The sequence below is a fragment of the Simochromis diagramma genome, unplaced genomic scaffold, assembly GCF_900408965.1.
Source record: "Simochromis diagramma unplaced genomic scaffold, fSimDia1.1 OVJJ01000413.1, whole genome shotgun sequence".
Classification (NCBI taxonomy): domain Eukaryota; kingdom Metazoa; phylum Chordata; class Actinopteri; order Cichliformes; family Cichlidae; genus Simochromis; species Simochromis diagramma.
Genome location: NW_024386948.1, coordinates 3,584,439 through 3,595,214, shown reverse-complemented (window position 1 = coordinate 3,595,214; position 10,776 = coordinate 3,584,439). Strand labels below are relative to the sequence as shown.

The 10,776-nt window shown below is 42.7% G+C and overlaps 1 protein-coding gene across 9 annotated transcripts in view; it reads right to left on the bottom strand.

Annotated features, from left to right (window-relative positions):
* Positions 1-1,380: 1,380 nt before the first annotated feature.
* LOC120737499 (solute carrier family 12 member 6-like) overlaps positions 1,381-10,776 on the bottom strand; it is a 29,751-nt gene continuing 20,355 nt past the window's right edge. For 6 of the 9 annotated variants that reach the window (XM_040038252.1, XM_040038250.1, XM_040038248.1 and 3 more), the window contains 16 exons: positions 10,109-10,166; positions 9,825-9,999; positions 9,168-9,286; positions 8,981-9,079; positions 8,776-8,895; positions 8,480-8,584; positions 7,518-7,686; positions 7,239-7,434; positions 6,986-7,155; positions 6,773-6,904; positions 5,893-6,000; positions 5,697-5,759; positions 4,214-4,288; positions 3,846-4,084; positions 3,631-3,764; positions 1,381-3,351 (listed from right to left, as the gene is read on the bottom strand). In XM_040038252.1, the coding sequence (XP_039894186.1) occupies positions 3,260-3,351; positions 3,631-3,764; positions 3,846-4,084; positions 4,214-4,288; positions 5,697-5,759; positions 5,893-6,000; positions 6,773-6,904; positions 6,986-7,155; positions 7,239-7,434; positions 7,518-7,686; positions 8,480-8,584; positions 8,776-8,895; positions 8,981-9,079; positions 9,168-9,286; positions 9,825-9,999; positions 10,109-10,166 (2,054 nt within the window). In that variant the 3' untranslated portion in view covers positions 1,381-3,259. The remainder of the gene's footprint in view (positions 3,352-3,630; positions 3,765-3,845; positions 4,085-4,213; positions 4,289-5,696; positions 5,760-5,892; positions 6,001-6,772; positions 6,905-6,985; positions 7,156-7,238; positions 7,435-7,517; positions 7,687-8,479; positions 8,585-8,775; positions 8,896-8,980; positions 9,080-9,167; positions 9,287-9,824; positions 10,000-10,108; positions 10,167-10,776) is intronic. The other 3 variants (XM_040038256.1, XM_040038255.1, XM_040038257.1) reach the window with 3 other exon arrangements.

The window sequence follows — 10,776 nt, the reverse complement described above, 5'->3', positions numbered from 1 at the left end:
TCTAAAAAGGAGCTATGTTTTTTATTCGTTTAAAAAACGAAATTGGGTCACGGAAAACTAGTTTATAAGGCAAAAACAGTGTTTGTATCATTTTAATGAGCTTGAAAGTCAATATTTGTCTTTATTCTTCAGTACAACCTGAACTCTTAGACGAGGTTTCTTGGATTGGATCAAAGACACATTTAAAACCTGCAGGAGACCGGCCCTTGAGGCCTGGAGTTCAACACCTGTGCTGAGTTCTTCTGTACATTTTGAACCACAAATTTTACATTTGGATTCATCACTCCATAAATCCTGTTGTCACTGAATTTAAGTTCAGTTCTAGTGTAATTTGGAATAGCTCAGCCTTTTCCCCATTTCCTTTCCTAATAATGGCCTCTTGACAACTTAATGAAGCTTCAGTTAACGGTACATGCATCAGCTGAAGGTTCAGATGCATCTGTCAGGTCTTTGTTGGAGTGTTTTAGGGCATTTTTATTCACTTGTCCAGTTTCCTCAGATTCTTTTTGGGGTACACTGCAGGGTATGTCCTTGATCTCTGCAGACCACTCACATCCCGGACACAAACTGTTCAAGCTGCTGCCCTTAGCCAGGTGCTACAGAGCTCTTTACTAAAACCAGCCGCCACAGACTTTCTTGCCCCGGGCTGTCACTCTGTTGAACACTACCCACTGTTATGTCATTCAGGTCATATGCACATTGCACTATCCAGTTTGCACTGGTTCATGCTGGTTGCACTACACTCAGCCTATTTAAATATATCATTCACGCCCAGTTGTAGTTTTGTATAAGTTGTATAGTTTAAAAAACATGTCAAACTGTTAAATTTGGTATTATTAACTGATTTGGCTGAAAAAATGAAAACCAGTGATGCGTTTTTTGACAGGTAGTCAGTAGATACACTAGTTCATCCCTTTAGTTAGGTGCCTTTTTTGGCTTGAATCATTCATAGGTGAGTGTTTTGTGGAGTGATAAACATTCCACTGAAAATGGTCCAGTACAAGGATGTGACTGAAAATGAGCAAAAAGAAAGCAGCTTATGTCCAAATAATTTTTTCTTTGGACAAACAGATCTTCATTTCAGTTTAATCAATTTAAAATCATCTGCTCAGCTGTTCTTGTTAAAGTCCACTGAAATGTCTACGGTTAAAAAGTCAAAACATAAAAAGATTTGATAAATGTGTCTGTCTATAAACAGGCAAAATAATCCAACCACCTACACTATCAATCATCAAATATACAATAAAACACAGATCACAGTTTGTGCACATTTTTTTTCAAAACTGTTTTATTTATTCCCATTTTTTTTTCCAAGCAAAGTTTTTTTATTCCTTTTTATATTAATGTAATTAAAAAAAAGATAAAACTTGGGATTTTTCATTTTTATGTACAAGCAAGAAAAAAAAACAAAAAACAATGTTTAGGAAATAACAATGAACAGAGAACAACCCTGCACGGTAACACTGTAAAAAAGAAAAAAGAAAGCGTTAGAGTGGAATCAAACACCTGCAGTTCAGAGCTCCTCATTTTAGCTTGTGAGCCCACATTCTCTCTCACTCACTCTCTCTCACTCACACACACTCACTCACACACACACACACATCCGAACAAATGGGCTTCACTCACACATAAAAATGTATACACATGAAGTGTGGTGGTCCTCTCCACGATGGTCCAGTGTCTCCACAATACTGTTTCCCTTTACAAGGTCGTTATGGCAACAACCGAAAACTGTCCCCAGCCCCCCCCATCTCTAAACTGAACTCTACGCTAACGTCGAATAACTTACTAACTATTCAGGTGCAGTCCAGCGTGGGCCTGAGAGAAAACGAGAGAGCAGAGAGAAAACCTCTGACCATTTCCTTTGCACTGGTTTCATTTTGGTGTCACATCCACAGCTGTGAATGTGGTGCATAAAGACCGAAATCCTCTTTAAGCAATTAAAAAAGAAAAAAGAAAAAAGAAGAAGTGGACACTGCTGTATCAGCAAGGTTTGATGGGTTTCTGGAATAAACCTTGTGATTTTAAACTGAGCTCTGACAGGTTTTCTTCCAATTATGGAAGTTCTGAAGGGGAAATTCTTGTAATTACCCTCTGCAAAAATGAGCTAAAACTTACCACCAGGGGGCAGCACTTCACCAGTGGGATGTTTGCAGGTAGGTGCCGCTTTTATTTTTAGTCCCACCCCCTCTTCCTCAACATGCATTGCCTTTGGCCTGGCGCCACAGTAAAAAGAAATAATAATAATAGTAATAATTAATAAAGGTTACACTGACCCTGCAACACAAGGCCTGTCACTTTAGTTAATTTTTGATGTTTCCAACTATTTTTTAAAATACAGGAATTTACACAAAGTACCTTTGAATTTTTATTTGATTTTTAAAAATGTAAATAAAACTCAGGTGTTATCACATTTTTACACAACATAGTCCTGCTGAATGCCAATATAATAGATAGACCTTATCAGAATTTCTACTTATCTATTTAAATTTTATATATATAGCCTGAAATTCTGTCTTAATATGCTGTATTTATTAAAATATTCATCTGATATGAATAAATTCATTTTTGAGGTAAGATGTCTGAATTTTAAACACCCAACATTTTTATGTTAAAGGCTGTTGTGACTAAATTCTAAGTAGTAGCAGCGAAAATCAAAAAATAAATCCTTGTCAGTGCGTCTTAATAAAGCAGATTCTCGTCAGTTGTGTGCAAATACTCCTGGATATGAAAATAAAGAGTACCGATACGCTGGTAAGAGTAAACAGATGTGTTTGTGAGAAGCAACAAAAAGAAAACCGTACTCGATTCTGACAGAAAACTGCTGTCTGCTTCCAAATTACATTCTGTACAAAAAGCAACCCTGAGTCTCATCAGCGGGTCGGCCGCTCCGCAGCCTCTCACCGTTAGCCTCTGTGGTCCGCCCCTCCAAACGCAATCGCTCCTAACACCACAGTGCTCCCTTCCTCATCGAGTCAGAGGACCCTCGGGTGGGTGAGTCAAACATAAACACACACACACACACACACACACACACACACACACACACAGAGCTTGTTATTATTTTTGTTTCTGCTCCTTGTTGGAATTGTGTTGGCATTTTTGTAGCTTGGACAGCATGTGGGATGGAAACCAGCGCCACGACAGGGAAGTGCGACAATCGCTCTTTTTCAGGTTCCCCAGATCCCATCGTCTTCACTCTGCTCTCTCCTGCACGACTGGCTGCTTGCTTGATGCTGGCCTTCCTGTGTTTGTCTAATCAGGAGTAGATGGTGATGACTTCACTTCCTCCACCTCTCACCAACAGTACACGCTCCAATCCTTCTGTCAGGACTTCCAGGAACTCCATGTCTGCTCACTGAATTAACGAACTTCTCATACTATGTTACTTTGATAATATAAATGAATTCATTTAAATAAATGAAAAGCTTATACGTTTTAATAATCATGTTAGTAAGCAAAATTTAACTAAATTTCCTTTCGTCTTTAAGGCTTTAGTGATTTTTTAATTAATTTTTTAAACCCTGTTTAAGCCATCATAAAGGTGTCTGCTGTAACAAAAGTACACTCAGTGACTGCAAAAACAAGCGCCTAACATCTAATTTGGTGCAGAATCAGGGTTAAGGATACAGTTCTCATCTCCTTCGGTGTTCCTGGGAGGTCCAGGCATGTTGAGCAGGACGATCCGGGCGTCGTGGGATCTGTTGACGATGACCTCGTTGAGTTTGACGGCGGTGTGCATTCGCCTGACGTTGGAGTGGTCCCTGGAGGAAAAATGAGATGCGTTAAAGGACCTGGTTAGCGCGGATCTCAGTGTCACAGAGAAACCTGCTGTGTCTGCTCACGGCCTGATGCTCAGCATGTCCCTGAAGCCCTCGGGGGTGGAGCAGCCCGAGTGCGTCGCTCTGTATTGTGTGGTCTTCTCTTTGGTCCAAGTCATCTGAATGCGGCGGTGGTGCTCAGAGCTGCCGCCGCCGCCGCTGCTCGCCGCCCGGTCTCGCTCGCCGCCGTCTGTGTCATCTTCGTCGTCTGAGCCGATGCTCGTCAGACGCAGCATGGAGTTACGATCCTTCACCAGCTGGGCCTGGCGTGTGAAAACACACAAACACGCTCTCTCTCTCATCTCTTTTTCCAGCCTTTTCTTCCACCTCATTGGCAAACCTCTCTTTTCTACAGTCATTCCTGACTCCTGCTTCTCTCCGTCTCTCTGTACCTGTCTGTCTCTGTCTCCTCTGGAGGTGTTTGGCGTGAAGGGTCCAGGACTTTTGTACCTGGGGGAAAGATACGCCTACAGAAAACACAAGGTCACCTAACTCCCCAAAATCAAACACAGCCTGCATCTACTCTGGTGGGCACTGAAGCACAACTACAGGGACACGGCAGTAAATAAAAAAGGCCCGAGACAAAAAGCTTCTGAAAATCTGAAATGAGAATGAGTGTGAAGGGTAGAGGGAAACAAAGATGACAGAACAGTTAAAGGAAGAAGCATCTGACACATGTTAGCATTATTAACTGAACCCTTCAGATAAAGAACTGCACTGACAGTGAAATAAATGTGGCTTTGATCTACATTAGGGAGGTCAAAGGATTCACTCTGTAACAATTCAGTGTTTTATTTAAAGCAGGGGTTTTCAAACTTTTCCCTGACACACCCCAATGAAGAACCCTGGAAAAAGTTCACCCCACCATCCTGTAATTATTAAGATCACATTATCTTTATTGTGTCTCCCCATAGAGGAAAATCATGCTGGACTGCTGCATCAACACTAGACAACACCAAACATTACGATAACATCACATGTAATGGAAGTGTTTTTAGGAGGCACAGGCTTCAAAAATTAAAGCTGCAGTTACATTAAAGCTGCTCCATGTGAATGTGACAGTGCTGGTGTACATTTAAGTTACTCCTCTGGTCTGAAAAGAGAAGTCACAGCTCACATTTCTAATATATGATTTGTTTTCCTTAAATGCCAGCAGGGGGCGACACCTCCTGGCCCTGAGTTCAGCTCACTGTGTAAATTTTGTTTCTAAGAGCGTGAGAGGAGCGTATGCTTGCAGTTTCAGTCCCAGCTTCGTGAAGACACTTCACAAACCGACGGCTGACGTCACGGTGACCACATCGCTTTTTTCCCTCTCAACTCTTCATCTGAAGGGCTCAGCTGCACTCACAGCTGTTCAGAGGGTTTCACTCTTTACTTTGACAGCGTGTCCTGACTGCAGGCTACTCTACAGAGTCTAATCTGCTCTACTTCAGACAGCTGTTGCTTCTCTACTGCGCAAACTTACATCATCAAAACTCCAGCGTACCCTCTGAGGAGATGAGAGGCAAAAGGAGGCGACATGAACATTTAACAATCATCTCAATGCAAGTTACCGTCTGCAGTGCTTTTTTTGTCAGTAGCCCGTGTCCCTTACCATGAGTGTTACCCACCAGGATTTCTTTGCTATCACCTCACTACACTGCACTTTAGTTTCTTTAGCAACCTTTGGACCTTAACACTGAGCTCTTTCTCCTTAAATCTGATTTAATCTGGAAGAAAACGGTGACCTCAAAGACAAAACATGGCGTCTGTACTGGGAACCTGATCTCCACTTTGTTCCAGCTTATTTTTGCAGAACAAAAAAAATTATTTTTATATTTCCTTAAACTCCTCCCAAGTCATGAACTCACAGCTGACCTTGACCTCTAACCTCACCTGAGACCTTGTAGCTCCACCTGCCTCTGGCCTACCATTGTTGCTGTTACTGCTAGGTCTCTCCTGGTGAAAGTGGTGAACAAATGCTTGTTAAGACCCAGCTTGCATAAAGTTTCAAACTCCTAATCAACCCTACACAAACCTGCGGGCATTTTTCACACCACACAAAACCCCGCTGTAAGCTTTCCACACCTACCTCTCTGTCCCGATCAGATTTGGACAGTCGCATCTGTCTGAGCATCTGACACCTCTGCTCCATCATCAGCGTCCTCTCATAGGTATATGCACTGATGTCACTGTCATGCTGAGAAGAGGTACATGGACATGCTCAGAAGAGGTGAGAAAACAACTGTTGTAGAGATTAGTGGAAATCAGACTGGAATTTATATTTTACTGAGATCTTAGGTCCACATTTAACCTTATATTCACACAGTGGTTCAGTTTATGCACTTTAAGAACTTCATACAGTTCAGAATTAACATTACACGCATGTCTTTGCACTGCAGAAGAAAGGGGGAGTGGCCCGAAGGGATTTAAAGCAGGTTCCTTCTGTCTCTTTTCATGTTTAAAGAATTCAATCCACCAGAGGCCTCAACACAAAACTCTGGTGTACTCTGAAGTGCAGAGAGACACCTCCTGCTCATAGGCTTAATCATCACAGTAGAATCTCTTTAGTCAAGACAATGAAAGTATTACCTGTTTATTTTTTATGTAAGAATCTGTGATTCAACAACAACATAAATTCGATCTTAAAGGCTGTAAAAAATTATGCATCCACATGTTTCAGCTGGCGAACCAGTGCAGCCATTAAAGGTGAATATTTCAGTCAAAGTGCAAGTGGTCAGACCCGGAAATAATAAAAAAAAAAAAAAATATATATATATATATATATATATATATATATATATATATATATATATATATATATATATATATATATATATATATATATATATATATATATATATATATATATATACATATACATATATATATATATACATACACACATACACACACACACACACACAAAATTGAGAAGAACTAATTCAGACGTTCAGGGTTTTTGTGCGTACCATCTCCACTACTTCCACCTCAGCATCGATGCGTAGCTGATAGGTGAAGGTTAACAAATCCTTCTTCATCTGGATGGAATTATCCTCCATCTGGGCCACTGTGAAGATTCGCATTGAACACTTGCGCCACACCTGGGCAGAGACAGAGCAGAGGGTTCAGCGGAAACTTTAAAGGCTTTGTTAGAGTTTAAGATCAACACTTTGTTTTCTTGCCTTGTGTTGTCGCAGGAGGAAAGGCAGAAGCATCAGCATCCCGCCGTCATGGACGATCCACCACACATCGATGTAGCCCTCTGTGCAGGGCTCGGAGTTGCTAGGGAACAGGGAGATGTTTTTGGGCACCAGAAGCGCAAGGTGGGCCGCTGTGGTCACCCGCACTGTGTCTGGAAGGAGGAAAGAGGGCGTCGTTAGCTTGTTAACTCTGAAACAACCCCATTAACCCCTTTGCTGTCCTCTCTTGACTCACTGATGAAGGTCTTCCAGGACTGTGGGTCCTCGCTTTGCCTCCAGGCGTGAGGCCAGCCCATCACCACAGTGTTGGGTTTCATTCCTCCCAGGCCACTTGACTGGATCATGTGGCTGATCCCATCACGTGGCTTTTGAGCCACGATGCACTGGCAGAAGCCCTTCACGCGCTCCTTATCCATCAGGTGCTTCAGAGTCTGAGGAAAGAAGGATAAAAGGTACAACTCCACATTATCTGAAAGCAAATGCATTTCCACCCATCAATAACAAACGGCCCTACCTGCTCAGCAGCGAGCGCCTCTCCATAGCTCTGCAGGTAGTTCCCGGGGACAACAGTGCCAACAATGGTCAGGCCTTTTCCCGCCTTTAGCTGGCTGGCAAATGTCAGGAGCCGAGGAGACTTGACGTGGGCGTCTTCATCCAGTTTTAGTAACACCAAAAGCTGAGGCCTGGACACGGACAGACAAGGCGATGAACAAGAGCATGTGTGCGTTAGTGGATTATTCCTAAATATTAGTGACAGCAGAGCCTCAGATTGTCTGTCTTTATGCTGTCTACATTTTTGAATGGGTTTTGAAAACTTCATAGCCAAGTGCTCAGATAAACAAAATAAAAGTAAATGGAGAATTGGTCATCTATAATTCAATGCTAACTTGATAAACATCAGCTGAGGACTGTGAGACATGATGGAAGCGCTGGAAAGGATAATAAAGAGGCCTTTCATTTAGCCTGATGTGCATCTCCCCAGTTGTGAAACCAAAGCACCACTATGAGGCAACTCATTTTCAGAGTTCGCTCACCCCCTGTCCTCCTGTCTTGATGCAGTTAGTTCAGCTCAGTCAGCATCATTTGAAGCACATAAAGAGACCCAACAAAGTCACACGGAGGCCCCATGGCTGGCTAACATGTCAAAATGTAATTACATAGCAACAAACTGAAATTCAATTTATTTGTGAAAGAAAACCAGTGTCCAGCAACCTGGAGCTCTCCCAGATCTGTTTGAAAGTGACAGTAGTGACCTGCAGTGTTTAATTTACTGATCTGCTATACCTAGTACTGCACACCAAAAGAGACTTGGCACATTAAAATCATCAGATTCTTGTTTATAATGCTAAATGTGACGCAGATTCTGATGATGTCTTGCAGCTTTACTCCCAGCACTGCATGCAAACTTAAGTGCAAACAGTTCACCAACTTCTAACAGGTCAACTTGCATCCTGTGTTTGTGAGACATTTCAATACCTCCAGTTTTTAGTATGCGGTGGTCCTTCTTCCAGCCTCAGCAGAGCATAACGGGCAGCGCTGAGTGACAGACCACGGATCCCATCTCCCCACTCCTTCTCTGCCCTGATACACAACCACACCCAGAAAATATAAGAACATACAGGTATATTTATTTATTCACAAACAGTATACACTGTACACTCTTCTGTTCCCCTGAAAATAAAACAAACATGTTAACACGAAACAGACATGTTTACACACCAGTCTGTACATGCACAATCATGTGGAGGGAGTACATCTCCATGGCAACATACCCTTGATACTCAATGTACTTGTAGATCATCCCGGCAATCACCATGGCAACGATTGCGTAGTACCAAGAGGATATGAACATGAGCGCCAGGCAGAAAGTCATCCCCAGAAAGGACAAGCTCCTGGACAGATGAGCAGAGCAGAGCAGACGTTAAGGGGGGGGGAGCGAGAGAGAGAGTGAGTGAGTGAGTGAGTCTTTGGTAGTACCAGTGGTAGTATGAGAAGCGAGGCCTCCAGTTGGGTGTCCTCAGGAGGGTCTGAAGGGCACAGGCCAGGTTCACAAACAGGTAACACATAAGGAAGAACCTGGAAAGAGGGTTGGAGATTCAAACTGAGGTGATGAAGGCAGACTAAGTGTGCACATGCACACACATGTAACATAACTGCATCTTACATTGTCAGAATAGGAGCCACCATGTCCAGAGATGCGATGAGAACCCCCAGCTCAGCTATCAGAGCTGTCAGCAGCAGAGCCCACGTAGGTTCCCCGTTAGCTTTCCCGTGGCCAAAGACCTGCCAGAAACACACAGAGTTCAAATATACACACACAGACCCAGCAAATCACACTATGTTTAAGGAAATGGCAAGTACTGCAAATGAAAAAATAAAATCTGAGGGTTGTTATTACATAGAGAGTGGAAGGAGGCAATAGCCTGAGCACTGAGAATCAAAGAAATAATCAAAAGCTTAGGTGAAAGGCAGGAATTGGAGAGAATACAGCATCTCCAGGTAACTACAAATTACACTCAAACTACCTAAATAAATGGATCACACTGTACATGACAGAAAACATAAAACACCATCACTTTAAAGCATTTTAAAGCACCACAGTTCCATCAAGGTATTTACACACCGTCTTCCCCCTGCTGCAAGATGTTTCTGTATGCAAGTGGAAAGAACTGAAGTATGCAGCATAAATACATCAGTAATTCAACATCAGTAGGGATTTTTGCTTCATACAGCATCATTAAGTTAGTCCTGAGCACAACAAGAATAAAGGAGAAGTGCTTGGACAGTCCCTGTAATTAAACTGAAAACTAGCAGCTCTAACCCGGAGGAAGGGGATGATGTTGTCTTTGGCGATGGCCTGCAGGAGTCGTGGAGCGCCAGTCAAAGACTGGAGGCCCGCGCCACATGTGGAGAAGAAGGACCCGATCACAATGACCCACGGCGAGGGCCAAGCCAAAGTCCCCACCACCAGATTGCCTTTAACTGAATCTCCAAACCTGCAGAAGTAACAACACATGAAGTAGTTTAAGCATCAAAGTCCTTCTGCCTCACATACAACACAACACATGCAAATACAAACACAAGCACAAGAGCAGGTGTACTGACTTGTCTCTGAGGACCACCCCCTCGATGCAGGCTCCAAACAACACGACATTGCTCAGATCTGGATGAACAGCAGGTCAGGAAAAAAACAAAACAAAACAATACAAAGTACTTTCAGTGCCACGAAAATCGGACTGTGCTGAGAAAATTCGAAGAACTGCCTCTCAGTCATACGCCTCCACTGCCCGGTCGAGATACGCCATCCAGTCTCTGTGGACTCTCCACATAAATCACAACAGCACTCGCCTCAAGGTGCTCTATATTGTAATATAAAGACCCTACAGTAGCACAGATGCCCCCCTATAAACAAGAACCTGAGGACAGTAGGACGGAAAAACTCCCTTTTAACAGGAAGAAATCTCCACCTCACCCTCAGACACGACCAGTTGAGGGGATGAAGACAGGACAAAAAAAACACGCTGTGGAAGAGAGCCAGAGATTAACAGTAACTAATAATTAAATGCCGAGTCATGTGCCAACACTCAGAGTGAAAAAGATGAGTGAAGAAGAAACACTGAGTGCGTCACGGGAAGCTCACAACAGCCTAGGACTATTACAGAGTAACTAAGGGAGGATTCAGAGTCACCTGATCCAACCCCAACTATAATTCTTTTTAATTATAATTGTTTTATTTTCAAAAAGAAAGGTTTTAAGTTTTAAAAGCAGAGATA